At 32.4% G+C, this 19,315-nt stretch overlaps 1 protein-coding gene across 1 annotated transcript in view; it reads right to left on the bottom strand.

The window, feature by feature from the left end:
* Positions 1 to 19,315, bottom strand: part of DNAH7 (dynein axonemal heavy chain 7) — a 278,808-nt gene that overhangs the window by 125,545 nt on the left and 133,948 nt on the right. The window contains exons 27-35 of the mRNA XM_074302814.1: positions 18,877 to 19,089; positions 15,435 to 15,533; positions 11,408 to 11,656; positions 7,330 to 7,479; positions 5,270 to 5,452; positions 4,720 to 4,896; positions 3,933 to 4,064; positions 3,394 to 3,618; positions 1,604 to 1,801 (exon numbers count right to left, since the gene is read on the bottom strand). Of these exons, the coding sequence (XP_074158915.1) occupies positions 1,604 to 1,801; positions 3,394 to 3,618; positions 3,933 to 4,064; positions 4,720 to 4,896; positions 5,270 to 5,452; positions 7,330 to 7,479; positions 11,408 to 11,656; positions 15,435 to 15,533; positions 18,877 to 19,089 (1,626 nt within the window). The remainder of the gene's footprint in view (positions 1 to 1,603; positions 1,802 to 3,393; positions 3,619 to 3,932; positions 4,065 to 4,719; positions 4,897 to 5,269; positions 5,453 to 7,329; positions 7,480 to 11,407; positions 11,657 to 15,434; positions 15,534 to 18,876; positions 19,090 to 19,315) is intronic.

The following is a 19,315-nucleotide window of genomic DNA, read 5'->3' as shown; positions in this document are numbered from 1 at the left end:
AAGATACTTGGTAACTGTTATGGGCCAAAACTCTGAACTTGAAACAAAGGATTCTTACAAGATGTTAAATCAATGGAATTAATTATTAGAGACAATAATTATCTAATTTAGCATGGTTCAGTATGATTGATTTAATCCTATAAGGAGATGTTATGGTCCAGAACTTGAAACAAGGTACTAAGTGGAATTAAAGAGACAATGGTTTAATCTAGTTTAACATTGATTTAATCCTACAACAAATAATGGTTTCCTAGTGATATAAGGATTGTTATATACTCAGTGTGTAGCATATATGTTAGAAGCCCAGCCAGGGAGATCTAGAGATATTTGGAGAAGGCAAAGGACTGGTGGCAGGAGTTCAAGCTCTTGGGACCAAGGAAAGAGATGGGCTTCTAAGAAAGCTAACCAGGCCCCAGGAAAGGAGACAAGACTTTGAAAGAGATAATAAAGGATTTGGACTTTAACTCCTGGCTACTCATGTGGTGATTACCAAACTGAAACTGCCTCCAGAGACCCCAAGAAAACCTCAATAGAGAGCATTACATTTTAGAGAGAAGATTACAGGTAACTATTGTTAACATAGAATCACAACTTCATGAAAATTATGTGAAAATTAGGTTATTACAAGAGAAATGAGCATGCATGTGAAATCCAAAGAGTTCACAATCCATAAAGAAGTGTTCATATTTATGACAATAGGATAAAGGAAGATGGAAGAAACACAAATCTTTACCTAAAAGGGTATGGCATTGGGGGGAGGGGGGAGAAAGATGCAATAAAGATAGGAAAAGTAGCAAAAGTCACATTCTTTTCTTTGGGAACTGCTAGATGTGATGGTCTGTTTATTTACAAGCAATTTCTCGGCCTAGGACACACTGAATAGCATTGTCTTGACTGCCAAGGATACACAGGGAGTCTCGCTTAGGACACAAACAGCACATTATGTCAAGTCAAGGTGGACCTTCATCCTTTACACATTCATAATTTCTTATATACTCTGGTTCAATGTTTTCAGGAATATATAACAATTAAAAAAAAAAACAAGTTCAGGAAACCAATTAACCTTCCTTAATACTATGTATTTCATAATTTCTCTGTAAAATGGGGGTTATAAGAGCACCTACCTCTCAGTGTTATGAAGAACATACAAGATGTTTATAAAATGCTTAGCACAGTGCTTGACACATAGTAGGTGCTACATAAATGTTACCTATTATTATTATATCTACAAAAAACTTATAAAATTTGTTTGCATTACATTATTATCACATCTTGTACATAATAAAATTGACTGACACAAAATATCATTTAATTTTAAAAATAGTTCAAGGGAGATATACTCCTATGCAATCGAGGTTGTTGATTAGTGATAGAAAATAACTCAATCAATTAGTCAATCAATAGATCATTAACTTTTTAGTAGTTATCAAAATTTACAACTACTTACCCAACATTCTCCTTGGTAAAAGCACAAAAATACTTCATGTCCTTTGATACATACACACATTTCTAACTCATTTAGATAGCTTTTGTTATTATTTTGGAGATCCGACTATTAATTTTAAAATAAAAACTTCTATGATACAATGACATAAACACTTACAATGATGTAGATACTCTTCCCAGTTCCTGTTGGTCCCACAAATACTGAAGGTTTCTGATGTGTGGTCAACAATTCCATTAGGGTAGTATATCTAATTGTGTCCAGAGTAGGCACAATGATTTCATTAAACATCATATCTCGAGAAATAGGAGGAGCTGATTCTAGTCTCTCTACCCATGCTTCCCATCGTCCTATTCCCTGTTTTTCACAAATAGCCAAATAATGCATGTTAGGAAAATATTTTTTAAAGAGAGGCTCTGCTTAACATTATAAAGGAAAAAGCATCAAATGTTTTCACATTTGCTTGATCCTTAAAACAAGCAGATTTTAAATTTTAAAAATTCAATGAAAAAAAACCAAAACAATATTTTTATATAAAGCAAGAGAGAAAAGCTAGATTAAAATATCAGGAAATTCCCAATCTTAGCCAAATCCATCTTATTGAGAAACTTGGATTTACCAGTTGGTTAAGCAGATGTGGAATTTCATTAAGTAGGTGTGAGCCAATCATATAATTTTCTACTCACATACTCTAAGGACAGTATAATAGTACAAATAATGTTGCTTTTGCAATTAGCTTTAGAATCAGCTCTGATTATCTGAGTAACAGAGATTAATCATAAGGTTTTATTGTGCCAATTTAGTTGGAGTGAGATCAATGAGGCTAAAAACTGAAAATTTATTGCATGAAAGTATACTTATAAATTTAAAATTCATAGAAATAAAAGTTTCTAATAGTACTCTATTATTGAATAAAAAGTTGTCTACAAACAGTAACATAAAGTAGTTCAAAAATTGGAAATTTTAACTTGAAATGTGGTCCCAATAATCAGATTAAATGAGGTTCAGGCTCTGGCATATTTTTAACTCCTAAAGATGTAAAGAAATGAGCAAAGACCTAATGAATAGTTGCCTTATCATTTTAAAAACATGTATATGTCCCAATAACAAAATATCACTATGATTTTAAGTGAAAATCTCTGATTAAGTAACATATTGCATTAGTGCAATTTACTTGCTTTAGTGAGATGTCCTTTGGGCAGATTCAGAAAATAATAATAATCATGTTTTCTTTTATTTTTGTCGAAACTTTTTTTGGTCATTATATAAATAGAAGATTTGTAAGAAGTAGCATGGCACAGCAGATAAGTGTGCTAGATTTAGGATCAGGAGGACCAGGGTTCCAATCCCAAAACTTTTTACTAAATAATAAACAACTTGTCTTTTGTTTATAGGAAAGAGAATTTCCATGTAAAAAAAGTTGCAAAATTTTCCTATTAATGCACATAAATAGGCACTATGGTATAGTGGAAAGAATACTAGATTGCAAGTCAGAAGATCTGAATACCAGGCCCATCTTTATCATATATTATCTTTATGACTTCCAATAAAACATTTAATCTCTCCTTATTTGTGAAATGAGCATAATAATAACTGCCCTGATAATCTCATAAAGTTATAAGAATCAAATGAGAATGCATCTGAAAATGTTTTGTAAATTATGAAATGATGATGGTTATATAACTAAAAGTAAATCGCAAACATAGTTTTTGTCCATGGCCACCTTTTGGCCAAAGTGCCAACAGTCTTGTTATATTAAGAAATCAAAAGGCCAATTTTATAATTATTACATTCCATTTTTAAAATTTTGAAAATTGTACAAGATTGCAATACATCTGACAAAGTTAAATATAACAAATATGCAAACCTTGACAGAAATGTTTAACACGGTCATTATTATACTATATCATTTTAAGAAAAATAAGTTAACATTTTTTCAGAAATCTCACCTGACTGATGAACTGATATTCATAAATTGTTCCTTCATCAGGAAATGGTACAGTTATGGGCTTTACAATGATCTTTTCAGTACCACTCAGCAATTTGTATCTGTTTCTAGTCTCATCTGAAATTGGGCCATCCATTAATTCTCTAACAATTTTATCAAATCTCAACCGGTCTTCTTCTTTACAACTAGCTCCAAGAGACCAGGTCAATGAAAACAGAAACATACCCTATATTGGTGAAAAATAAATTTAGAGAAATGTTTTAAATATTTCATGAATACTACAAATATAATTTTAAAGTATTTATTATTTAAATAAAAAACATAAAGGAAGAGTATAAACTATTGTAACTATAGAAGCACTTTGATATACTGTTGTTTCTAGTCTTCATCTCTTATGCGCTTCATGATCATTCAACTTCAATAGCTATCCTATCATTCAATTTCAACATTCAGAAGAAAGCAGATCATTAGATGGGTAAATTAAGAAGACATAGAATTTCATTTTTTAATTGATAAGTTACTAAAAATAATTGCCCTTACCTCAAGCAAAGAATAAACTTCACTATCACCTTTGCCCTTAACTTTAGCTTCATCTGCAAAGTCATCTAACAGGCAATCCATTAGATTCATTAAAGACTTAACTAAATTTGTATCTGATGTAGGAGTCAATTCCTTAAAATCAAAAAGACATAAGCAACAAAAGTATTTAGTTTGGCATCAAACATGCACCATATTCAGTTTAAGTAGTAATTCAACATAATTTTATTTTGCAAGACAACAAACCACACTCCCCAACCCAACCATTATACACTTAAAGTCTTCAGAGGAAGCAATTATATTTTAAAATATAAAATCCTGCGGTTAAGATTATATCTATATAATAAATTAATCAGAACCTACTTTTAGGAAATTTAAAGCTACATTCACATCTGTATTCATACATTCACAACAGATAGGGAATGCATTCTTTTTATATTTCCTCAAGAGTATTTTATTTTTCCATATACACATAAAGATTATTTCCAATATTCATTTTATGTTCCAAATTTTTCTACTTCTCTTCCCTTCTCCATTCCTGAGTCATTAAGCAATCTAATATAGTGAAATTTGTACAATTCTTTTAAAACATATTTTAGGGAAGGTATTCTTAACCAAATCAAAAACTGAGGCAATTACAAAAAATAAAATAATTTTGATTACATGAAATTGAAAAACTTTTTGCATATGTACCCAGGGCATGGAGGGAAACTGCTAACTGGAAAAAGTATTTTTTAGATTAACTTCAATTTTTCCTTTAAAAAATTCTTAGAAATTCCCATTTTCCTACCTTTGTATGTTTTCTAATAAATTCAACAGCAACTGGGATTATTCTATCAAATAAGCCTATTATAAATTCTTTCTGAATAGCAGTAATCCCAGAAGGTAAAACATTTAACCAAGATAACATCAATGGTCTCCAGCCTAACATGTGAGGCTCCATATAAATCATGCCACATCTGGAAACCTATTAGGGAAGATAGAAGATATTATCTTCAAGATGACATTTATAAAAGAAATGAGCTCATATGCATATTACATAACACATATTATCTATGACCACATGAAAACATTTTAAAAAGTATTCTAAAAACAATTTTAGCCTGAATTTTTAATGTATTACTTCCAACATGATTAAAAGTAGGTGAGAAGGAAATAATTTTTGAGTCTTTGATCATTTTTTGTTCATTTTAATATAATATTTGTCAAGAAAAAATTTCCTTACGGGAAATAATCTGTTGGTTACACTATTATTTTATATTTAAAAGACATTACTGAATTATCACATTAAATTGAAATGTCATAATCTATAAACATGTTATAAAAATTGAAGAACTTACTGTAGCAGGTGAAGCCACTTCCAAATCCATTGGTTCAAATATTAGACTCATTTGTGGTGACATTTGGATGATCTCTCCACTCATAAGACAAAGCTTTTTATTATCATCCAAAACAGTGTTCATATTCTCGATCCAAACTGCATCTACAGGCCCATCAAAAATCAACCATTTCCTATCTGGAGACTATATTACAAATTTGGGATAAAGGGAAATGAAAAAGATAACACTTTTAATATTAGACCAATAATTAAGAAAAGTTATAAACTTATGCACGACAATCAAAAGCAATATTATCTTGAAAGTTAATTTCATAGAAAATTGTCTATGTACCCTCTTATCCAATTTATAATAGATATAACCATACTTATAACAGAAACCTATCTGTGGTATTAATCTATCAAGATGAATAGCATCTTTTCTCAAACTAAAGTTGTTAAAATTTAATCATTGCCAATATTCTCTTGATCTCATATCTGTAGAATTCCTTATGGTGCTTTTAGATTAGAAGAATAAATCTGGTACTAAAGCCAAACAGTAAGGGAATTCTCATTTGCATGGTTTAAAAGTTCATGTACCAATAGTTCTCTATTAAAACAATTTTTCCTTCTTTCCCTTTAAGCATGTTAATATTCAGACAAATATTCATAGAGTTAACTGTTCTCTATTATCTTTGCAAAAATGACCCTAGAAAGTAAGATATTTTAAAAGACAAGATCATTAGGCTGTTATTTTTTTTAAAGATACAGGAATACTTCCTAAAATTAGAATGATCAGAACTTTAGAGGTCAAGAGAGTCAATAATAGCAGAAATTTTGCCATTTGATCCCAGTGGTACTGTCTTTTGCATATGAAGCATGTCATCAACCAGTATGGATTTTTCGTTATAGAGGTGATGAACCAGCATTGTTGCAGCCATTCTATCTCTTATCTGGCCTTCTTCCTAATTTTCACCTTCAAACACAATGCTCTGCATTCCAGCCAAAGTGGACTGAACAACTCCTGTTTCTGCTCTATACTATCCCATCTTCACACATTCAGATAGACAATTCCCAATTCCTGGGACATTTTCTTCACATCTCCAAATCTGCTAAAATCTTTCTCATTCAAGGTTCAATTCAGGGAATCATCTCCTCCATAAAGTATTTTCTGATACCTGCAGCTTAAAGCCAGTTTATTTAATGTATACTATGTTCTTTACACTATCCCAAGCACTGGGTATACAAAGAAAAATAAAAACCAAAACAAACAAACAAAAAAGACCTCTCATTGCCCAGCCCTCAAGACAATTTAATGAAGGCGACAACATGTAAAAACTAAATACATACAAAATATATGTAGAGTAAATGTAAGGTAATTTCAAAGGAAAAGACATAAATATCTGAGCAGGGAGATAGAAAAGTCTTTCTATAGAAATTATGTGTGTCTAGGTCCTCAGTTACCTGTTGCTTAGATAGTTCCTTAATCCTTTCCAACTCAATTCCATTGATAGGTTCTGAAATTATCAATGCTAAAATCCATGTTTTCTCCACTATATGCTTCTTACAGAACTTTCTCCTGACACCTAAAGAAACCCAACTTCTAAATTTAGCCTCATGAGAGTCTTAGAGTAATAGAACATTAGAAACCCCTGTATTCTTTCAGAAAAAAAGAATCTGCTAGGGCATTGGTGAGGAGGAGGGGAAAATGATTGAGAGGAAGTCCTTGCTATGGTTGTGGGAGGGGGTTCCACTGATGAATGTGCCTATGGGTTGTGAGAAACACTCTGTAAAAGGATATAGGCACATTGTACTGAGTGTAATTTTTGAAGAAAAAAAAAAAAAACATCCCACTGATTACATGCACAATGACAGTTCCCCCAATAGCCTGAAAGGTGCCCATTTCTGTGACTTATACTCAGAAAAGTTAGGCTCTGAATTGCCAATCTTTTCTAAAGGAACATTATAAATTATACATGCAAGTTTTTAAAATGACTAGAAAATTGAAAAAAAATCACACATAGTTTTTCAAAACAACATCATGCCCTTAATTGTATTACAAAGGTCAAATAAAAACATACTTACCTGTGAAGAAGCAAATGCTCTAAAGCTAACTGCTAGGATACCATCTGACCATTCATGAGATACTAAGTCAAACTGTCCATATAATTGACCCATAGTTATTGCCTTGGGATTTATTACAGTAATTTGAACTTTGTTTTCTTCCATCAAGCCCTTAATGGAAAAAAAAAAAAAAAAGCTTGTTATGTGATAGACTATATGGGAACAATTCTATACTGTATTTTCCTCAAGTGATAGAAAGTAGTCCATTAAACTAAAGATGGTGGTATGGAAGGACATATGAGAACTGGCATTTATGGCTTATACTTTTCCTTCTATAGGATTATCATATCTCAGAAAGGAGTATAAGGAGTGACTTGTTCGTGAACCAGAACTCTCTGGTGACAGCTAATTAGGTGTTAATTTCCTCCAGTCCCCCAGGTTTAATTGAGACCCATGAAGGGATCCTGCCCAAAGTATATACATCCCTTGGGTCAGTGGCAGCTGGCTCAGTTATAGAGCAGGAAAAAAATCTCTCAACATCAGGAGTGAAGGACCATATGGCCAGACACTGTTGAGATAGCATTACTTAGGAGCTGAGTCTTACAATGAACTGCCCTCCAAAAAATGCATTCAGCCATATGCTCTGAAATAACAGTCTGCAGGCTCTGGTTGGAGTGGCATAAAGAAGCAGAAAAGAATGGGTTTTTCCCATTGAAGATCAGAGCCAAGGGAAGTAAGATAAAATTTAATAAAAGACAAATATAAATTTCTATACTTGAAGGTTTTTTTAAAATCAGCTTTACAAGTATAAAATTAAAGAGGTATAACAAAGTTACAATTCCAATTTAAAAGATCTAATAAACTACACAATGAAATTTAAGTTTGAGTGAATAGAATAGCATGACAGCTAAAAATACTGCTAATGCCTTTTTGTAGATTCCTCCCATCTGACCATCCTTGATCACTCACTTAATATATAAGTGTCCAAGAAGCTTTCTAAGGGTATCAAGTTAGGCCAACATAAAACAGGAAACAAAAATAAAATATACAAATACAGAAAAACAGTATTTTCCAAATATTATGTTCTAAGGATATATTAACAATTATTTCAAGGCCTCAGGCTATCATGCCTTATGGTAAATCTTCTTTTCTTCCAATTTAATTTTAAGTACCTAGTCAACAGAACTATACCACAGTAATTTTCACCTCCTGGACTGTAGGGAGTCAGGGATCTGGGTGTGGGAAAAGAGGGTCTCCCCGCCTGATTAGGAATGCCAGAACCAGCTGTGCTGCAGAGACATGACTTTGGGAGAGAAGGAACCAGCATACCTTGTGAGGGCAGAAGCAGTGGGACAGGGACATTGATGATTGCAGGCATTTGCAGGAGCAAGCAGCTCTTGCTTTGGGTTCCAAAGGAAGAGTTGAAGTGAAGATAGAGGCACTCCTCCATTCCATGATTAGAGGTGTTTACACTAATACTTCTCATTAAAAAAAAATGGGCAAAGAAAGAACCCAACCATAGAACTTATTATAGCAATAGGGAAGACCAGGATTCATCTTCAGAGAAGAATACTGAAGTAAAAAAAGTTTCTTCTACTCCAAAGCATAACATTAAATGGCTCCCTGCCCAGAGAGAATTTATAGAAGAACTCAAAAAAGAATTTAAAAATCAAATGAAAGACAATGCAGAAAAACAAACAAAAAAAAATCCTAAAAAACTAAAAGTCATCCAAGAAAAACAAGATTATGAAAAAAAAAAGTTAACCAATTAGAAAAGGAGTTACAAAGTCTTAAAGACAAAATAATAATTTGAAAATTGAAAAGGGGAAGCCAGGAAAGCTATACGGAACCAAAAAATAACAAAAAGAATATAAAGAATGAAAAAATAGAGTGTGAAACATATTATAAGAAAAACAACAAATCTGAAGAACATATCAAGAAGCGAAAATATAAGAATAATTGGACTACATGAAAACTATGACTGAAAAAAGAACCTTGACACAACAATGCAAGAAATAAAACAAGAAGACTATCTTGGAGTGATAGAACATTTTGGGAAAATGTAAATAGAAAACAAATCACCCATTACCACGTTAAGGAGATCCTTTGTGGAAAATACATAGGAATATTACTGTCAAATTTCAAAATCCCCAGATCAAAAAGAAAATCTTGCAAGAAACAAGAAAAAAACAATTTAAATATGATGGAGGTACAATTAAAATTGTACCAGACTTATCAGCAATCGCAATAAAAAGCCATAAGTCCTGGAATAATCTATACCAGTTATCAAAAGAATTAGGCCTGTGGCCAAAAATATCATGTCCAGAAAAATTATCAATAATACTGAATAAAAAAATGAATATTCAGCAAACTTACAGATTTTCAGGACTTTCAACTAAACCAAATGCAATAGGAAATAGAACATATAACAGCCAATTTCAAAGATCATGGACAAATTTTGTTTTACATACATAACATATGTTTAAGATTGACACCAGCAACTGAGTAGCTCAAAAGAAAGATTGGGGCAGAGTTAAGGTAAAAATAGCAATTATGCTATACAAATGAAGTACAGAGGAAGAATAGACACAGAGGCATTAGAGAGTAGAGGAAGGCTCGTAATTCTAAAAATTTACATTGAGAATGGGTTCAATAGGCAACATTACATATATACTATAAAGAGTAGAGTAGTATCCTCTAAAATCTATAAAGAAATAACGGACTGAGGGGAAAGCAAAGAATGAGGGAAGAAGACAAGGGAAAGAATCCATGGGTGGAGGGCAAGTCAAGTTAAGGAGCAGAATTAAAACAAAGTGTTAGCAAGAGAGGAAACATATGTGGATATGTGTGTATATGGGGGGGAGGGTGAGTGCATGTGTTTGTGTGTATGTATGTATGTGTGTATTTATATATATATAAATAAATATAACCTTGCTTAACTATAGCCTGCTTGGGGAAGGCAGGGATGGATGATGAGAGACAAAAGAATTAAGTAAAAAAAAAAAAAAAGTGTGCAGCAGAGACTAAAAGACAATCTATGAGGAAGTAAAGATAGATGCTTAAAAAAAATTAAAAAAACAAAACAATACCAAAAATTTTTTTAATTTAAAATTTTTTAAAAAGAAAAGAGATACTCATGAATATAATTTCTTCTATTACATATCCTTTCTTGAACTGATAATTTATTATTATATATTTTGAATCCTCTCTGATGCTTGCCAGACAATGTTCTGGGTTTTTTTTTTTTTATTTTGTAGTCCTTTTCTATTTTTTATTCTGTTTTTTTTCCTGAGACAATTGGGATTAAATGATTTGCCCAGGGTCACACAGGTAGGAAGTGTTAAGTGTATGAGACCAGATTTGAACTCGGGTCCTCCTGACTTCAGGGCAGGTGCTCTATCCACTGCACCACCTAGTTGCCCCTTTTTAAAAATTCTGTTTTTTATAAAATAAATTTTAAAAAGATAAAAAAATAAAGTATTACATATTAGTCAGATATTAGAATTATTGTCTCATTATATCCATTTTCTTATTCAATAATTCAAATCATACCATACTTAAGAACTTAATTCAAGTTTTGTTCTGTCACCTTTCTTGAACTGATTTTCTTCTTACATAAATTACTATAGAATTTAATTGTCCATATGATTCATTTGGCGCAGCTAATCAACAGATTGCTGGGCCGGGAATTTGAAAGACTTAAGTTCAACTCAATAGTAAAAGGAAAAGAAATGGCAATCCACTCCAGCATTTTTGCCAAGAAAAATTCAAGGGGTTGTGAGTCAGACATAACTGAATTAACAACAATAATCACATTTGACCCTTGCATGTGAGTCTAGTATTAGCCTTGTATTTGTGTGTTTTGTATCCCTAAAGTACATTATAAGGTCTTGGAGAAATGCATCTTATCTTCTTCTATACCCAACAAATTATTAGAAACATAGCAGATGCCAAATTAATATGTACTGAAGAAATGAAGTACTGATTGAAACTGAACATAAAGAGATTCTACCAAAATTTGCAATGTCATCTTTGTTTCACTAATACATGTTTATATCACAAAACACTTGAATAAAAAAAAATCTCATGAACTACTTACCTTTTCACATATGTCACTCAAGGCACCAGCTAAAACTCGATAAGCACTTGTCTTTCCCCCAAATGGCTCTCCAACAATCATAAAACCGTGGCGTACAATCATCATTTCAAATACTTGTAGAATCTTCTCATAGAAGAATTTGGTCATTTGCAAATTCATATCCTCACAATTATCTTTAATAGCTGACATTAAATCATTGTAATCTGGCTTAGGCAACTTCACTCCAGGAAATAAATCTGAAGTAATTCCCTGCCATGGGAATATTTCAATGTGTATTTATTATATTTTGTCACACACAAAGATACTAAAATTTTGCCAGTTCTAACATAGATAAAATATTTAAACTCATGAGGTATAACAGTATTTAACAATATTAACATTTATATAATATGATATCAGCATAGCTAATTTAAAAGATATACATGCAAATGTGTACATGAAAACAAATGGACAAGTGAAAATCTAGGTGTGCTGATATATTTTTAAAAAATAATTACAATTAAAAAACAACTCCCTTAGCCTCATTCAGAGAACTAATAATTTTAAATAAACAAAGGTGATTTGATTAGTATTAATTAGATTTACATGTAAAATATGATTACTTAATTTTGCTCTAAAACATGTAAAATTGTTTTTTTTTAAGTGTTCAATGACAAAAATAATGTGAATCTGCATTCTAGACTTACTAATATAACCCCTGTCCCCAAGCCCTTTGATATGGGACTCTCTCATTAGTGGAGATGAAGCTTCTGGCTGGCCTGAGGAAGAAGGAATAGAGCTAGTGAGAAGTAACAGCTTAAGTTATCAACTTGGGAACTCTTCAAACAGGAGTTTCCCTTCAGGAACCATCCAAATGAACGTCTTCTTGGAGTTTCAAAGAAGAAAATGGACAATTTGCCAATACTACTTCAAGTCACTGAAGGAAGAGACTGTGGGAAGAAAGCCATGAGAGGAGCAGATAATCTCCACCATATTCCTACCCCCAAGCTTGCTACAATAGAGATTTCAGGGAACTTCCCCTTATGCATTTTCAAGTACTCTCTCTTGGTTGAACTAAATTATATTGCTCCCAATGAAAGAGCTTTCACTCTTTGTTATCTGGTGTATATTCTGCTGTGTATACCTCCTTTGATTTCTGTTCTGCTTTGATTTGGATAAATGGGTTTCTTTGATATTCTCTTATGTTCCTTATAGAACTAGTATTATGTAGGTGAAGTGTTAAGCTTGGGATCTCCCTTGTCCCCCCAAATGACAAATCTTAAAAAGGCCAAGGTTTCCCATTTCATCCAGGGACTTCTCCAATTATCTTAATCTATATTTGGCCACTGGATCCAGATGGTTCTGGAGGACAGAGTGAGACAGGTGACCTTGCACAGCTCTCCCTCACTTAATTCCAATTTACTTGCATGTCATGGTATCACCTCCCTGATGTCATGGTCTCTTGATGACCCATGAGAAAACCTACGGTTTTTGTACTTTTTGAAAGGCTCGCCAGAGATCAGTGACAGGATTTATATAATGTCTATTATGTAGGAACTACCTAGCCAAATTTTGAGAGAGGCTCACCATAATATTGACAACAGGACAAAGATTTTTCTCCTCTACACTAAATCATAAAAATCATATAGTAAATCACAGGAGGTTATAATCTGCATCACAGGAAGGAGTATCCATACAAATGAAATCATAGATCCTTGAAGTCTGAGGAAGTATCAGATATATGATGTTCTATTTAATGGCCTGATATTCTTGGGATTTGGAATCTGTTAGACAGATGCTTGAGCCTCACCTCTATTGAGAAACTCATTGGTTGCACTGCTAAGAAAAGTTCCTTTGATATGGGTTTTAAGGAGTACTTCTAGACACAGATATTTCCTCACATATTCTTTGGATAGTTTTCTACACCCAGAACTGTGAAATCTGGGTTAGCTTCCTGGAGGCCTCAGAATCAGCTGGAGTCAGGATAAGCAAAAGTCCTTGGTCTTTAGGGGGAGAAGTGAAGATGATAGACAAAACTGCCACACGCTCTCCACCGCCCGACCTCTCTTCTCCTTGTCCTCCTCCAAAGAGACTCTGCCTTGTCTCACTCCACACCCTAATCCCACCTACAATTATCTGTATACACCAAAAGGTCGAGCCAGCACAAAATAGTGAGAAGGGCCATTTTTCCAAGCTAATAGAGTATTGTCCAATAGGTAATTAGCCTTAAGTGCTCAGTTGTCTGATTCCAGTGCACCTATTCAGAGTTTCAGCCCTTTACACAGAACAGAGGCTAGAATTCTGGTGTCTGAAGATTTAAATATAGATGGTATAATGAGACAAGGATCTAAGATAAGGAAGACTAGAGATATAGGTCAAAGGGACTGAAAAGGATAAGGAATATGGAAGACAAGCTGTTCAATAAAGGAAGAAATTAAGGTGGAGAGGACAGAGCCAAATAGTAATTTACTTGGGAAGAGAAAGAGAATGACTTGGAATTTTTTCAGGGGAGAAAAAAAATAAGCATTCATTTAGTTCCTACAGTGTGCCAGATATTCTGCTATTTTAAAATTATTATCTCATTTAGTCTTACAATAACCCTATAGACTAAGTGCTATTATTACTCACATATTATACAGTTGAGGAAACAGTAAGTAGAATGTAGTTAAGTGACTTGTCCAGGATCACATAGCTAGTAAGTGTGAGGTGGGCTTGAAGTGACGTCTTCTCTCATTATATATTTTTTATAAGTGAAGGTATCAGGAATCTAAACAGGTATTAACTTTTTCTTTTTTCTTCCTTCCTTTCTTCCTTTAGAAATTGGGGTTAAGTGACTTGTCCAGGATCACACAGCTAGGAAGTGTTAAGTGCCTGAGGCTGGATTTCAAACTCAGGCCCTCCTGACTCCAATGCTTTATCTATGAACTGTGTCCTTGGATATTAACATTTAAGAATGAAAAGAGGAGATTTCTAAGAAAGTATCATAGGAAGCAAGTAGGTGGCAGAGTTAATAGAGCTCTGGACCTGGAATGAGGAAGACCTGAGTTTAAATCCAGAGTCAGATACTTATTAAATGTATGACCCTGTACAAGTCACTTATCCTGTTTGCCTCTATTTCTTCACCTGTAAAATGTAGATAGCAACTTTCTCTCCAAAGTTGTTGTCAGGATCAAATGAGATATCTGTTAAGTGCTTAGCTTAGTGGAGTTTATCAGTTCTATCATTGTTATTGAGTTCCGACTCCAGCCCCAAGCCTTGTGGTGCTGCAAGTTCTCAGGCCAGGTATGAGGCAATTTAATTTACCCTGATGGAAAGAAAAGTGGGATCCCCAAACCTGGCTACCCTATTTTAGCTTTACCTCTGCCTAACATATAAGTATCTGAAAAAGGCTGAGAAGTACACAGTTGGTATAAATCTCTCTCCTTCCCTCCCTCCCTCCCTCCCTTTCTCTCGTCTCCCTGTCTGTTTCTCTCTCTCTCTCTTTGTTTCTCTCTCTGTGTCTCTGTCTCTCTGTCTGTCTCTCCTTAATTCTTCCTAGTGAAACTGTAGGGTGAGGGAAAGTAACATTTAAAAAAAAAAACTTTTATCATTCTGACATCTTTAGTCAATTTTCTAAGGTCTATTCATGAAAAAATCAAGATTGTTAAACTTGATTTTATCTTACACATTCTTATAAATTCCCATTACTTTTATCCAAGGAAATAAAAGCAATTCAAACTTTCATTTTAGTATATTTTTCCTTTGTGTTGAACTATAGCTGAATCTCAATCTTAAATAAAGTTTTTTAGGCTTCATTATTAAACACTGCCAAAATTATGCATCAAAAATCAGAAAATGAAATTATTAAATTCGTAAATGACCTAAAATTGCTGACTTTTATTTGAATCAAGTCATTAAATAAAACAGATACTTTTTTGTCTAAGTGATTTTAGAGAGCAAATATTTTCATTTGTTTTGTAAAATATCTAATACAGAGTTTGACACATTGAAATGCTTGATAAATGTACTATTATAAGAATTTTGGTGTTTTATAAATTAATATTCTTACCTCAAAAAGTGGTAGATCATGGGACAAAAATTTTGGTAGATTCACATCTATGATGGATCTAAACAGCAAAATTTCTTCATTTTCATTTGGATATTTCAGCTAAAAATAAAGTCATTATATTTATTCAGCAAATTATTTTTTCATTCTTTTAAGAACAACAAATTGGAAATTAAATGCAAAATTTAAATCTTTATATTGTCTTATTTTACTCTTGGATAAGTTGAAGGATTACTACACATTTTCTATTTAGAAATTTACATGTCAGTATAGACAAGACTTCCATAATGTTTTTATTTTACTTCAATTATCTTTATCTTTTTTCTTTTTTTTGGTTCTAAACCCACTATCTTAATTAAAGGAGAAGTTCTGTGTAAAAACTCTCTCTGATACAATTCAGCAACTAAGCCATAAAAGTTATCTAGCATACTGAGAGTTTTGTGACTTTTCCAGTTCTATCTCCCAGCAATTGAAAATATGGATTTATAGGAAGTTGAGTGCACATCTTAAATTCGGGTTTTTTCCTATTATTGAAGGCATTTCAATTGCCCTTAAAGCTGTCAACTTACCAAATGATTTAGGGAAATAAAAGAATTCCATCCATTCATTATACATTTCCAGTAATCTCTGGAAGTCTAAATCTAGGTTAAGGTTATTATCATTTCAGAAAGGTGATAGTCTTAAACAAATGGCTAATGGATATATAATGGTGTTGCCATTTAATTCTTTGAACTTCAAAAATGACTATGAATGAGTCACTGTGCCTTATGAACAGAGTAAAAATCAGAAATGGCTGATGCTAAATTTTCAATACCTCCCATAATGCCTTGCATGAAAGAGGTTCATTAACAATTTAACTCAGCCAAAAAAAAGAGATTCACCTCTTCCATTCCCCACCATAATTCATTTAATTAAAAACAAAAGATAATTCTTTTTAAAGTATCTGCTTTAAAGAGGAAGCATGAGGTAAGCACATAGGCTTTAGATTTTTATGGGTTCAAATCCCGGTGCTTCAAATTATTCCCATGACGAAATCACATGTGCTTGGAGCCTAAGTTGTTTCATCTGTAAAATGAGGAGTTTGGATTAGGTGTTCACTTTGATCTCAGGTCTAAAACAATTTTTTAGGTTCTGTCCTTTATTATCTTGTGATACATTTTCAAAAAACTCTGTGAAGTAGCTAAAACTCAACTGTCTTAACATCCCATCTTTCTGCTTATTCTTGATCAAATTAATAAGTCTTCTATTGTTTGATATCCAGCAGTCTTGACTCCTACCATCTTCCTAAAGACCTTAAATATCTCAATGGCAAATCTTGTTATTTTTATTAGATTCCTTCATTACATCAAAATATCTGCTTGACAAAGCATATTTAATAAAATAAGGCAATAAAACAAAATAAGATTATATAAAACTACCCTGGTTTTATTATAATTTCATACAACCATATTTATGCAAAATGTGGTATTTTCCCCACATTTTATAACAAAAAATTATAAATTTTAAAAATACCAGTTAAGAGCATGTTACATTTAGAAAGTACTTGGTAATTGTAATTCAGATTTTGACAAAGAAGTTTAGCACTTATTTATTGTTGGATGTTTGATTCAAATACATAGCCAAGGCATTTATGATAAAATATGCTATGCTCTGAATATTTCACTTTATTATACCATAACGCTATATTGTTAGAATAGGTAAATCCAAATTATTTCTTTTATGTTGTTATTATTTACTAGAAAAAAGCCCTTCAGTTGTGAAAGACTAATATGAAACAGAAGTTTACCATTATATGCCAAAATTCTTAGGAATATAATCATCTAGGATAAAAATAAGTATAATTTCTTTTGATCTGTCACTTAAGTTTACATACATAGGAATTGTACCTGGAATCACTAACCAACAAGAATCATGTTAGTCAACTTTGTAACTACTATGGTTTATCCTTTTTTTCTCTCACAAAGAACCAATTAAGGAATAATGATATAATCACACAAAACAGTTTTAAGTCAAGAGGAAATCATTTAAAATCAAGACAACCTCGTAACTAATTAATTTCTTTTGTAAATATAATCTAAACAAAAGTTATATGATCTCCATTTCCACATTTCCAAGAATCTTCTCACTTCTCCTGTTTGGATATTCTGCTAGCATGTTAAAATGGCCTTGTTCAAGAACCAAATTCAGCTTCTTTCCCCAAACTAGATGCTACGTTTGATTCTATTTCTTTTAATAGCACCACCATGCTTGAATTCTAAGTAACATCTTTCAGTGTTTCCTAAGGTTTAGTCTATTCATACAATTACTTGATGAATCCTATAGATTGTACTCTGAAATGCCTTCCAACCCATCCATCCTTTCCATTTACAACTGAAGACATATTCTGGTTTTATCTTCTAGGTAAATTGATTTAGACTAACAAGTGGCCTACCATAGACTCATCTCTCCTCCCTCTCCAATTTATTTTATGTGGAATTGCCAATTTAATATTGTCAAAACATTCCTTTGATTATGTCATTCCCCTGCTCAAAAATGCCTTTTTGCCAGTGCCTTTTAAATTAAGTCCAAAATTATTAGCTTGTTATTCAAGACCTTCACAATTTGAACCAGATCATTCTTTTCTGGCTTATCTTCTACTATTTCCTTAGGTATTAAGCCTTTCAACTTAATTGAACTATTGGATGGTCCCCAAATCTAAGCTCTCAGACTGGAATGCCCTACCCCTCCCCCAAACACCATTTCCTTTTGTGGAAATCTTGCCTGCTCTGCCCAATACCTTCCCTCCCCTGGCCTCCACTGCATCATTTTGTGCTTCTTCTGTCTTGATATTTAGTCATTTTTACACCTGGTTTACCCTAAAGATCCCCATCTTCTAAGCAAATACTGTGGCAGAGGCTAGATCTAGAAAGGCCCTAAAACAGTACCTCAAACACAGGTAGGAACTCAATAAATGTATGTTGTACAAATGAATGAAAAAACAAAATATGCTGTATAAAGATAAGTCAACTATTAATTACATTTCTATGAATGTATAACTGGCATACTGATTAGATTTGTATATATCCACTAATTATTAAAAATTCTCAATAAAATAAATACACTTACATAAATATAAAAAAACCTCAAGACATTTACAAACACATTTTACTTTTTAGCACACAATTATTAATTGTGAATAAAACTATATTAATATAAGTTTTATATGGATAGAAAACTACAAATAAGTTTTTTTCTAAAATTATGCAGATACCATTTATGTATGCAAAATCTAGAAAGCAATGTAGGAATGTACTGTCAATTTAATGAAAAATGTTTAACTGATTATTTATATTTTTCATTTGTTTGAATGACTAACACATTGATTTTCTGATGATGCTTTTATGGTTATATGATTAAGTAATGTAATAATGTAATAATGCTATGCAAGAACACTAGGCTCTCATACCTTCAGATTACCAGCAGCAGTAAGCACTGACTTCACTGCTCTCATTCCATAGTCATAATGGTGTTGAGATGACAATTGTTCTGAACACAAACGATAAGTAGCTACAATCTTCACTGAGAGGGGTCGAGCAGTAACAAAACCACAGGAATAAAGAACGATTTCTGCAATCATGGCATAGTCAGGTACCATCATTGCTACTGTTCTAAAGAGAGCCTATTAGAGAGAGTAATCATGTATTTTAAAATGGAGAATCAGAAAAATAAATCTCTTTAATAAATATTAAATTATTTAATAAATGAATCATTATATATATATATACATATATATATATATATATATATATATTTTGCAATAGTACCAATCTACTTTAAAGTCTTTTAAAGTGATAATTTTAAGAATTGAAAGAAAAAAGCATTGTATTATATATATATATATAATA

The sequence above is a fragment of the Sminthopsis crassicaudata genome, chromosome 3 (assembly GCF_048593235.1).
Source record: "Sminthopsis crassicaudata isolate SCR6 chromosome 3, ASM4859323v1, whole genome shotgun sequence".
In the NCBI taxonomy this organism is placed as follows: domain Eukaryota; kingdom Metazoa; phylum Chordata; class Mammalia; order Dasyuromorphia; family Dasyuridae; genus Sminthopsis; species Sminthopsis crassicaudata.
This window is presented reverse-complemented; position numbering and strand designations above follow the sequence as displayed.